General features: G+C 39.4%; 1 protein-coding gene across 1 annotated transcript; it reads left to right on the top strand.

The window, feature by feature from the left end:
- The first annotated feature begins 479 nt into the window (after nucleotides 1-479).
- On the top strand, nucleotides 480-10446 carry LOC145462392 (uncharacterized). The gene is made up of 5 exons (XM_081445904.1): nucleotides 480-1427; nucleotides 4542-4741; nucleotides 5059-5218; nucleotides 6159-6361; nucleotides 6430-10446. The coding sequence occupies exons 1-5, from the start codon at nucleotides 1084-1086 to the stop codon at nucleotides 7536-7538; spliced, it is 2016 nt and encodes a 671-aa protein (XP_081302030.1). The 5' UTR covers nucleotides 480-1083; the 3' UTR covers nucleotides 7539-10446.
- The last annotated feature ends 1440 nt before the right edge of the window (nucleotides 10447-11886 follow it).

The following is an 11886-nucleotide window of genomic DNA, read 5'->3' as shown; positions in this document are numbered from 1 at the left end:
TACCACCCGGACATAAAATCGGTATCTTCTGCAGCGCCACCGTGTAACGTTGGCCGTTTTTATGTTTAACACGCATCATCCGTCTGGACGAACTTGGGCAAACATTTGTAGTTTGTCTAGTTATGCATCTCTAGTATAAAGACGGGCACAAGACGTACTATGCGCCCAGGAAAAACTTTCTTTCGTAGTGCGTCGTTCAAGACGCATTACGAAGTATAGCCGAGCTTGTCTAGACGCATAATACGTCTTGTGCCCGTGTTTGTACTAGAGATACATGACCAGACGAACTACAAAAGTTTGCCTAAGTTCGTCTAAATGGATGATGCGTCTATTGAAAAACAGCAATTCATTTCGTTTCAGTAGATTGTAGTAGCTCAAAGGCTGCCCAGAACGTGAATCTGATTAATTTTCACCCCCAAGAAAACATAGTACTTTCTGGACGCCACATTTCTAAGGTGGTGCCTGCGGTGTTACGCTCTTGGCGGAAATGTTTCATTACCTTACTGGAAAGTGAGGGTAACCTTGCTCAACCTTGCTCAACCTTGCCTTTCGAACCTGAAAAAAAAAAAAAACCTTTGTTTAACTTTGTGGTTTGAACTGGATGGTCGAACCTGCCGAAAGTCGGCTCGTACATTTGGTAGAGGTGAGGATTATTTTATAGCCTGCGTAGCTGGCGATATTTGGGGGCGGGCGAAATAAAGTTTTTGGCGGCGAAGCCGCGAGGACAATGGGGAGGAGGACCTTGAAATAACTTCTCGCGGCTTTGTCGCCAAAACTTTATTCCGCGCGCCTACAATACCGCCAGCCACGCAGGCTAATTATTTTATTCTATTATAGATAATCTGAAGGCAGATTGTTTAAGTCTGAAAGAATTTGAAGAGCGAAATCCTGTGAAATGAAATGGGATCACTTGCAATTGGTGCTAGCCAAAGAATTGCGCGCTGCGGGAGGAAAATTTAACGGTGGCCCCCTGCCGTTGCGCTGACCGATTACGAATGCATGCTCAATATACGAAGGTCTGCCCTGTATTTACCAGCAAGGGAGGCTGTTTGCTGAGGGAATGCACAGGCCATTCACAATATAATGGCCACAAACGGAACCAGCGAAGATATCACACCGCTACAGAGAGAACTGCTTTTAGCGCTAGTTGAGAGTGGCATTTCCAAAGACGCACTGCTTAGCGCCTGCTATGAACTGTACGCTATACAGGCGGAGGAGAGCTTAGAAAGTGCAGATGGCGCAAGTGAGACAGATCAACAAGGAGATCGACCTAAAGAAGACTCCGGCAATCACCAGCAAAGTACAGCGGGCAGAAGCGACGCCATCAAACTGGAAGAAGCGTCACGGAGAGTGATGACACAAGACGCGCGCTTGGCTACTGGACGCTTGGAAGTGCAGCAAATGAATTTTGTTGATCAAATGTTACGGTATGTTTCACTTAGTCAATATCCACTTGAAACCCATGTCGGTTAGTGAGGAGTATTTTATTGAAGATTGCCCGTAGAAGCTAAAAACGTTGAACTGGCCGCTGTCATGTTCTGTTGATAAGTTGATGGAAAACCTAACAGTAAAGCTATTGTAATACGTTACTTTCACTTTATATTTAACCGACCTTCATCCTCTGGAGAATGCCCTCATCTCTGTTACTCCCCCATGCAGCACGCGTCCTTTGCTCCTTTCTTCGAACGTGTTGTAATTTCGCTCTTTTGTTCTTCGTTTCATGCGCTTGATCGCTGCATTGTTACACTTTATTGGGTGGCACGCGACGGAACACTTTTCTTTGTGTCGATGGAATGTTCGTTTCGGGTCACTTGGTTTGTAAAAATATAGACTTGACTTCTAAGCGTCGCATCCTACACATAGCTTGGCTTTAACTCACGCCGAAGATGTTCAACAACGCCTCTTTCCACCCAATGTGTTAACATTCGATTTAAGCTTCATTGGTACCGCCAAATCTCGAATTTAAACGGACTTATTTCAAAGAGAACTCAGTTGTGTGAAACGAACTTGTAATAAGGTCGCTTTGCATTATTTATGAAATCTATTCCCAACTTATATTGTGTTGTGAATATAAAATCCATCGCGTTAATCATTTGCTCGGGTCCATCATAAAGGAAAGACGATTAAATATTAACTTCAATAACGCAAAGGAAGTGATAGTTCAGAGCATGAATATTCTAGTATTTGGTGAAGCATGGTGAAGTGATATGACTCGCTGTTGTTTATTTGAAACCTTCATCGTTCTTTTCTTCCGTGCACAGTTAGGTTTCTTTGTCGATTGCTTCATCGTTGACAGACAAGAAAAGAGTAATAATTAGGAGTCTTTCTTTGGTTTGAAACAATGTGCTCCTCGCATAATTGTCGATCGTAATTCTTAACGGTAGTGAAACAGCGTGAACTAAATCGTTAAGTCCTTGTCTTCAATTTTCGAATGATTCATGAAAGTAGATCTGCTTTTCGTAAGCGCCGCGCCATTCCTTTTCACGCCTTTTGAAATATTATCTCACATGGCCATGAGAGAATTCCATGGTCGTCAAATTTTTATTGCAGACAATCGCAAAATAATGGCGCTTTACAATGTGTATGCTTCTGCAGAGGTTGATTTAGCGCGTCGTGAAAAAAACCATTATAACTTGGTTTCCTCGCAGCCTATTTATTTCGTTTTAGCGAGATCGAAAGTAACAGAACCAAAGCAATCATGCTCTCAACCGGAAGCGTGAATGTTTTATTGTTTATTTTTATTCTCCTACGAGTGAAACAAGTTCGTTCGTGTGAAATCATGAAAAAAACTTCTTAATATGAGCGAAAGAAACATTTTGCGGAAAGTGTTCTCGCTCCACACAGATGAGGTGACTACAGAAGCTTGTAAGTATCATGAACATCCCTGGTTCAACATAATGATGATTTGAATCATGATTCCAGTTTCTTCTTGGACTTTGCCAGATATGTTTTTACTTTGATATAAGCAATTGTTAAACGGATTCAATTTCAATATCTCGTTTGCTAAGTTCCGTCAATGATGAAAAATTAACAGACAGACTTTTTAGGAGTATATTTATAGAAAGCCGTAACTGTTTTGTGTTGTTGTGTTGTTTCAGTCTTTCTTAGTGTGGTCACAGGCGGCCCAAGCTCTCAATGTTATCCTTTTTTTTTTTCCCTTTTATGCGAACGTTCAGGCTAACGTGACATATGGCATGTACTATTACATAACGACTGAATTTGACCACGCGAAACATGACTCCCGCCTTGCAGTATATGGAGGTGTTGTGTTACAACGGTTTGAATTTATAAAGGTTTGTATGGGAATGCAATGGCTTTGCTTGAAAAGCTAATTATTCTTATATTTTGTGAATAAAATCTACTTACCCTGTTGCTGTGTTGTATTCTTTGTTGTTTGCCAGCTCCTCGGGCCAATCTAACGCGATTTCGGCGAGTTATCGTTCTGTGGGTTTCCACTACTAAAAGAAAGACAAGGCCGGACACTGATTTCCGGAGTGCCCGCCGCTCGAAGCGAATATATCCACTGAAAATAACCCTGCCGGCTCAATTCCTCCGTGGAATCGAAGAAGAGATGTTGAAGTTCCATGTCAGTTCACTCGCTACGCGATTCCGTCCACAACACCTTCGCAACGATACATTTATTTCGAGATTGCTTCGCTCGCAAACTTGAAAACAGCCACGTCACAAAAGTTAGGACACTTTTGCGGTGTTGGGTAACTATAATTAGCCTGACCGGGGGTAGTCAGCAACGATTTGTCAACAGTCAAACCAAAATGCTCCCCGGGTACCCTCATGCTTTAGTTGTCAAACCCATAAAGGGAGTGCCCGGTTACCCGGGGAGCATTTTGGTTTGACCGTTGACAAATCGTTGCTGACTACCCCCGGACGGGCTAATTATAATTACCCAACATTGCAAAAGTGTCCTAACTTTTGTGACGCGGCTGTTTTCGAGTTTGTGAGCGAAGCAATCTCGAAATAAATGTATCGTTACGAAGGCATTGTGGACGGAATCGCGTAGCGAGTGAACTGACATGGAACTTCAACATTTCTTCTTCGGCGGGCACTCCGGAAATCAGTGTCCTGCCTTGTCTTTCTTTTAGTAGTGGAAACCACAGAACGATAACTCGCCGAAATTGTGTTAGATCGGCCCGAGGAGCTGGCAAACAACAAAGAATACAACACAGCAACAGGGTAAGTAGATTTTATTCACAAAATATAAGAATAACTGGCTTTTCAAGCGAAGCCGTTGCATTCCCATACAAACCTTTATAAATTCAAACCGTTGTAACACAACACCTCCATATGCTGCAAGGCGGGAGTCATGTTTCGCGTGGTTAAATTCGGTCATTATGTAATAGTACATGCCATATGTCACGTTAGCCTGAACGTTCGCATAAAAAGGAAAAAAAAAAGGGATAACATTGAGAGCTTGGGCCGCCTGTGGTGTGGTGCCAAATTCTTAGAACTAGCGTGAAGGGCCTACATCAATCATTTAAATGCTGGTTACTAAAAAGCATAACTGTTACTTTTTGCTCATCTAGAATGGACCCATGGCAAGCAGCCAAGCTGATCAAAATGTACATGCAGCAACACAACATTCCACAGCGAGAGGTTGTAGAATGCACAGGGCTGAACCAGAGTCACCTCTCACAGCACCTCAACAAGGGCACACCCATGAAAACCAATAAAAGAGCCGCTCTCTATACATGGTTTGAGAACAAGAGGAAAGAAGTTATCGAACGTAAGGAAACTTTATGTTACCATTAGTCTCCTTATGCTTTGATAAGAGTGATAAATTCCCCTCTAACTATAGGAGAATTAAACCTTTGCAATGTCTTCTTCTTCTTCTCCTCTCCACCCAGGTGTATAAATGGGTACCGGCAAACTTAATGCTGGGAGTAGCCCTGCGATGGACTAGCATCCCATCCAGGGGGGAGTAGAAATACTCCTAGTTGCTTCATGCTACAGAAACCAGGATAAGCTCCAGCCTGATGGGCCACTTGGCTCGCATGCAGACTTTACCTACCTTACCTAATGTCTTCTTACTAATTACAATAGAATACAATACTCCTGGGAAGCGACAAGTCACCGAGATTGAAGGCCCTGAAGATAGTCCATCAAAGAAACCAAGAAGAAACAGATTTAAATGGGGACCAGCCTCCACTGGTATCCTATACCAGTCATATGAGGACCAGAAGAATCCTTCAAAAGAAGAAAGGTAACAACATTACTTTAACAACTATACATTCTTAATGTTTGCAGACCTTATAAGTGAAGGGATGTGGAAAGAAGAGGTAGCCAATGACTACAATGTAACAGGGGCAGATCCAGGATTTTTCTTAGGAGGGGGTGCACCACCAAGGAATGGCCTAACTGACTGGTGAGGTAAACCAATTCGAAGGTGGACTTAAACACGAACTTGAAAACGGTTTATTTTAGCACATCGACAGCACGGATTCTTGGAAAGGGTGCTTAGGTTTTAAAAAGAAGAAGAGAGATAACGAAAAAAAAAAAATCAACCGAAGTGATATCGAACCACCTTCTGGTGATTTAGTGACCGGACCGCAGCGCAGAGCATTAATCGCTTGCGCTAACAAAGCAGCGTTGTCAGATCGGTCCAATTATTTGTTTATTATACTTGTTTCAGCTCCAGCAACTGGCGGCTAAAGTGACGCTTCGCTGATTTCATTGTTTAGTGAAACAAAAGACTTCTTTTGTTTCTCGATCTCCAAAAGATGCCGCAGGAAAACGGAGAAACACGTTATTTCTCGAAAACGAAGAGCAAACCAGCGAAAAAAAAATACAGGGTGATGTTTTTCTATTTAAATGAAAACCAATTGCAAAAATTCAGGCACTTTTGAGGAAAAAAAAAACACACAAAATCGTCACTTAGCATGGTTTTGCACTCACCCCTTCAATTTTAAAAGCAAATACAAGAAGGCTTCATCTTAGGGGGGGGGGGGTGCACACCCCCTGCACCCTCCCCTTAGATCCACCCCTGTGTAACATATGCTGCCATAATCGCTTCCTTTTGCTTTAATTTAAAGGGTTAAAGTAAGAATTAAAGAAAGTGACCTGCATTTTTCAAGGTTTCTTACATCATGGTTTAATTCATTGCTAGCCAGTTTGTCTCAGTATGTGTAAACGTTCCCTTTCAGGGAATCTTTGGTTGAAGCTTGTAACAGGGCAGAGTGCACCCAGAGGGGTGTCCCTTATGACAATGTAGAGGGACTGGGTCCAAACCTAGTGACAGAGAGCCGCGTTTATAACTGGTTTGCCAACCGACGCAAGGAAGAAACATTCAGGTTAAAGCTGGCAATTGATGCTGCAAATTACCCAGAAACCCCAGTTACTGCACAAGGTGAGTCTGCTTGGAGAAGTTAATATTATTTTGTTAAAAACCTGAAGTGAATGCTTCATCTCTTGCAGGTCAAGTGGCAGTGTCTCAGCCACTAGCATCTCCAAGTGTCAACACTGTAATGTGTACAACTCCAAATACAGTCATACCACCATTGACCCCGCACCCCACACCTACTACCTCGGGCACTGCCATTCCTAAGGTGGCACCTCTACAGGCATCACTCTCAAATCCCTCTGGAATATCCAACCCTGCCGTAACAACAGAACATATGCAACAACTGCCGGTGGCTGCAAGCCATATTAGCCATGCTCAGCAGATGATTCCTGGACAGCATGTTGGGGTTCACATGAGTCAACAACAGGGAATGCCATCCATGGGAAACTTTGTCCCTGGATTTCCTGCTCAACAAATGCCACTGAATTTAACTATGATGCAGCCTGCAACAGGAGCCCAAGCTCCTACGTGTCAAGTAGCAGTGCAGCCTCAAATGATGCCTGTTAGTAGCATGGCTAATCATCAGCATCCAATGGTACCAGGAATTGGCCAAATGCCGGTTATTGTGTCAGTACAGCCAGGAATGGATGGTTTACAGCACGGACTGCCACATCTTCCTGAAAATATTACACAAATGACTGGAGGAACACCGCTAGTTCAAATGCATCCCATTCCCTTGACAACACTTCCTCTGCCACCACCTCTACAGCCTATCACATGCAGTGATATGTCATTACCTCCACCTCTTCAGCCTTTGTCTGTGATGTCAACAATGGTGCCTATACCTGGACAGGTGCCAATAAATGTCAGTGCTCCACTACCCAGCAGTGGAAGCAATCAAATCACAGCACAGACTCATCCACAGCCTCCAATATATGAGGTGAAACTTGAAAAAACTGACTCTAGTACCATTGCCATTACAGCATCTCCGGATAAGACTAAGGCAGAGGCAAAATGTGATAGAGTCAAAGTGGAAAATGGTGATGAAGACACAATCATAGCAGAAAATGTAACAATAATGACCGAAACTGAGGAGCAGAACAGTGAAAGTTCCAAACCAGCAAAGAGCAATTATGAAAAGGACAGAAAATGCTCTGGTGCTGGAGACATGACAGAACCAACTCCACCTGCAAGCACTGTCCTACATCAGAGTGTCACTCACTCTAATGGGAAGTGTTCGTGAAACTGTTTGAATCAGCTTCCTCAGGTCAGGTGTGGTTGGAGAAGGTGGGGAGTAAATATGCAAACTGGGAAGTAAATATGCAAACTGTGCAAAGGTAACTTTTTAGCTTAGCCTTCAAGTTACTTTTTTCACCTTTTCAGAAAATTTATTTTCAGTCTGTTAAGCTCTTGACTTCTGAATAAAGCTGAACGTCCCAGACTTTTAGCTGGGAACCTTTTGTTCTTTTACAATAATCTTTAATGGACCCTTTCACTTTTTCCTCACAATATCAACAACGTTTTGTATTTTTCACATAAACAAAAAGACACATCCATGGGTCAATTCACGATAAATCACGTGGTGAGGCTTACTTTTATGTGAATGAAAAAATCAGAAAGGCTTGACATTGATAAAAAGGTCTATAACAGTGCAACTATTTGAACTGAGCCACTAAGAAGAAAAGTAACCAACCAAAACTTACCCTGGGAACAATGGACTAGTAGCTTTTTCGTCAAGGGAAGTAAAGGTTAGTTTGACATGAATTCATAAATACTTTAGACTCCTCTGTGTTATATTCACCCTACCGATTCAGTCCTTGACAGCAAATTATCATAATAAAATAAATAAACAAAGAAGTAAAGAATAATAAACTTTACTTAAAAAATGTAGCTTGAAAACTCATTTTGGGACAACTAAACTGTACCTGTTGAAAAGCATTACATAATTTAGTATCAAAACAAACCCATCAGCAAATGGCAAAGTTTTCTGAGAGGTTGACAACTTTTAAACTTTTGTTGGGTTTCAAATTTTGTAATAGGACTATTTTATTTAATTAATTCTTCAATATTACTGGTTTATTTCAGGAAAAAATCACTATATCCTTTATTCTCAAGTAACTTTCTGATTGGTTATCTCTTTTTTAAGTGGCCTAGTTTGAGTATATTCACACTGTAATTTTCGACAAGAGGTCATCCTTTGTATTTCCTTTTCATGTAAGGTTTTTGCCAGTGTTGGTTTTTTCCTTGGTGTGGTATAATTAAGTGATGAATATTTTGTGTATTAGTATTAGTAATAATTGAATACTTCCAGGCACTTTTCGGTGCATGAGATAATGACACTGTACATTATGTGGCTGGCTCACAGGAATGTCCACTAAAAATAAAATTAGATATTATTTTCTTGAAGTTTTTAAACATCTAATTATTGTTGAATACCATGACAATGAACAGACATTTGTAACTTTGTGATCATTTTTTAAGTTTATAAACTAGTTCAGAGTACCACTGGGGCAAGCCTGCAAATAATTTTTGTCTATAGGCAGGTCATTTGTCAGGACAAAGACAAGTTTTGACCTGACAAAAAGCCAGTCTGGTCGGACAAAGAAAATTGTTTGTCATTAGAAATTAAAAAGAGACATTTGAGACATTTTGGTATTTCAGTGTAGACTCTTCGCCAAAATATTGGTTGCAAATTCGAATAGCTTAAAAGTCAACTGAGTGTAAAATCGCTACTAGCACCAGCAAGGGGACCTTTACATTACGTCTGGTATTAATTTACCTGTTGAAAATTGACAAATTTACAAATGTTTATACCCCTAGACACACAAGCGTTTCCAATGGAACAAGTTTCCCACGACGTCTAGGGACTGAACGGGAAAAGGGATGAAACAATCTCCCGCATGGACAGCTTGTCAGTACAAAACCTCACAATAACATTCAGAGACTTGAAAATTGGCTGAAATGAATTCTTCGACTTTTTCTGAAAGCAAGGTTCCTCTGAAAGCTTTCGGGGTCAATTGAATAAAAAATTTGCGTAATTATTTGAAATGTGGAATTGGAGGCAGTTGTGACTATAAAGCGTGACCAATTTGTACATTCACGCCTTCACAAAAACATGTCTGTGGTACAGAAACTATATTTCAACCACACTGGCAGATGTAAAAAAACTATAAAAGGTTAAAAATTAAACTGAGTTTTGATCATACGGACTAGAAAAACATTTGGTTACATTTTAGAGGTTTTAAAGTTGTTGAAAGCGATTGCATTCAGATAAAGGAAACGTGAGTATTTGAGCTGTGTATTCAATTTCCATAATATCTTTAATCGGGTCAATGTATTACAACTGAAAATTAATTCCACAACACTTGGTGGTAACAAACAACGAGTAATTACATAGGACCTCAGTTCTAGGTAGTTTTTCAGACGAACGTAATTCAGACTAAATGGGGCCTCACGATCTTTCACAACGCCACCGCAAAATGTGTAAATTAACACGCAGGAATAGTGGCGCTGTTGTGATGTGTTTACAATTCGACATAACATTTGAGATGGCGTACTGCGCGTGATAAAATTCTCAGAATTAGAATAAAACAAAACCGATAACAATGCTTTTTTGCAAAGCAATGTGTGGCAGTATTACAAAATAACTTCTCCCATATTCGGTCACAAATTTCCAGTTAAAATATTTTTCATTTTAGCAGAAATGTCCGGTCAGAGTGTCCGACCAGGCTAAGCTTTTACCTGTCAAAACCTCAAATTTACCGGACAATTGTCCGATGACCGACTGTTATTTGCAGGCTTCCTGGGGTGATTTGATTCATGGCATTTTTTAAATATTATACAGGCTGAAGAAAAGTAATTCAAATGCATGCATTTCATTCATTATAATATTTTATCATTACTATTATGAATCTTTAATATCATGTCAGATGGTACACATTGTAATATTTTATGTGAGTATCTAAATACAGCCAGGTACATTTAGTGTCACAAAATGTCATAATTTATTACAATTATTTTATTTGAGAAATTTATGTTTTATAATAAAAATGTTGAAGGTATGCAGATTACATGCATATTTTTTATCCTTTGAGTGATTTTACAAAACCAACGAAATGAGAAAATATGCTAACTAAAGGGCATTAACTGCTGAATGTCTTATGATATTATTACATACTCTCTCTTAATTAAATTGACCATTTTTTTTATTCCAGTACATCGAATAAAACATTCTGTTGATTTCTGTAATATAACTTTTGACATTTAGACTACACTGACTATGTTATTCCATTTGCTGGTTTTGTGGAAGTCACTCTAACCCATAACTTACCAAAAAAAAGCAGAGTATTTTAATTGCATAATTTTATTTTTCTTACAAAATTAGAATTATTATCAACAAATGGTTCATAAATTATATAATAAGAAGTGATATGGCTGGTTATCAATAGCTATTAAAATGCAACTATTAATTTATGTAAAATTCTGATAAATACTGCATGCAGGGTGCTACCAAACATATCCCCCTAGGCACAAGAATCATTCTGCATTAATAAGCGCTTTCTGCCCCCTACTGGATATAAGCCCTCAGGCTGATATTTGGTTTAGCTTTTTAAAGAATGATACATCATCTTCTGATTACAAGGCTCCTATTGGAGAGCTTCCTTTATATTTTATGTCACCACAGTATGCCCCTGAGGACTTGAGATGCATAGATATCTATTTCAGAACTTGTTTTTCATATCGTTACACAGTTTTACTACATGCAGGTAATCTTGGATGCACCAAAAATTTTTAGATGCCACCACTTGACAAAGTGCAAACTAAAACAGTTTTGAAATGCAAATGTTCTTCCAGTAAAAAGAATCCTGAGAGTTAAATAGGCCAACCAAAAATTTAGCTCCCGAGAATTATCAGAATTTTTACATTATACATATTATAAAACTATAAGTTAATAGTTACGTGTTAAATTTTGGAATTATATGTAATTCAATCAGTTTCTTATTTTTGATTATATCTAATGACAAAATTGTTAGATGAGATTGTTAAATGCAGCTGCAGATGAAAGTGACAAATTATGGTCGCCAGCAAAGTTGTACATATGAATACATTATGTAGCTAGTTTTGATTGAGGAAATTTGTACTAATTTTCATTATTTAATCTGATTGAGCACCTTGAGTCATGTATCAGTCATATTTGCTACTTGATTAACTTTTTTAGTTAATAATTTATTATTGTAGATTCTCAAGTTGTTATTTTTATTAATGTTTCTTTGATAGAAAATTGTTCAATTTGTCCCTTCTAAAGAAGTGTATTGAAATCACAATAATTGTTGAACAGTTATTGTTCCGTCCTAATTTTAATAAAACAGATATTTTTTGTCTAGTTGGTTATAGTGTTATTATTATTCATTCTGAAACCATCAAAGGTACTTTTGAATACTAATTGGTGGAAAAGCCCAAATAAAACCTCAGAGAGGGAGGGTGGCTGAGTGGTTAGGGTGCTTATCTTGAAATTTGGAGATCGCAGGTCTAGATCCTGTTCTGGGTTTAATTTACGAGAGCAAAAAAGTTGCTTGAGGTGTAGCTGAATT

Source organism: Orbicella franksi, chromosome 12, assembly GCF_964199315.1.
Source record: "Orbicella franksi chromosome 12, jaOrbFran1.1, whole genome shotgun sequence".
NCBI lineage: Eukaryota > Metazoa > Cnidaria > Anthozoa > Scleractinia > Merulinidae > Orbicella > Orbicella franksi.
This window is presented reverse-complemented; position numbering and strand designations above follow the sequence as displayed.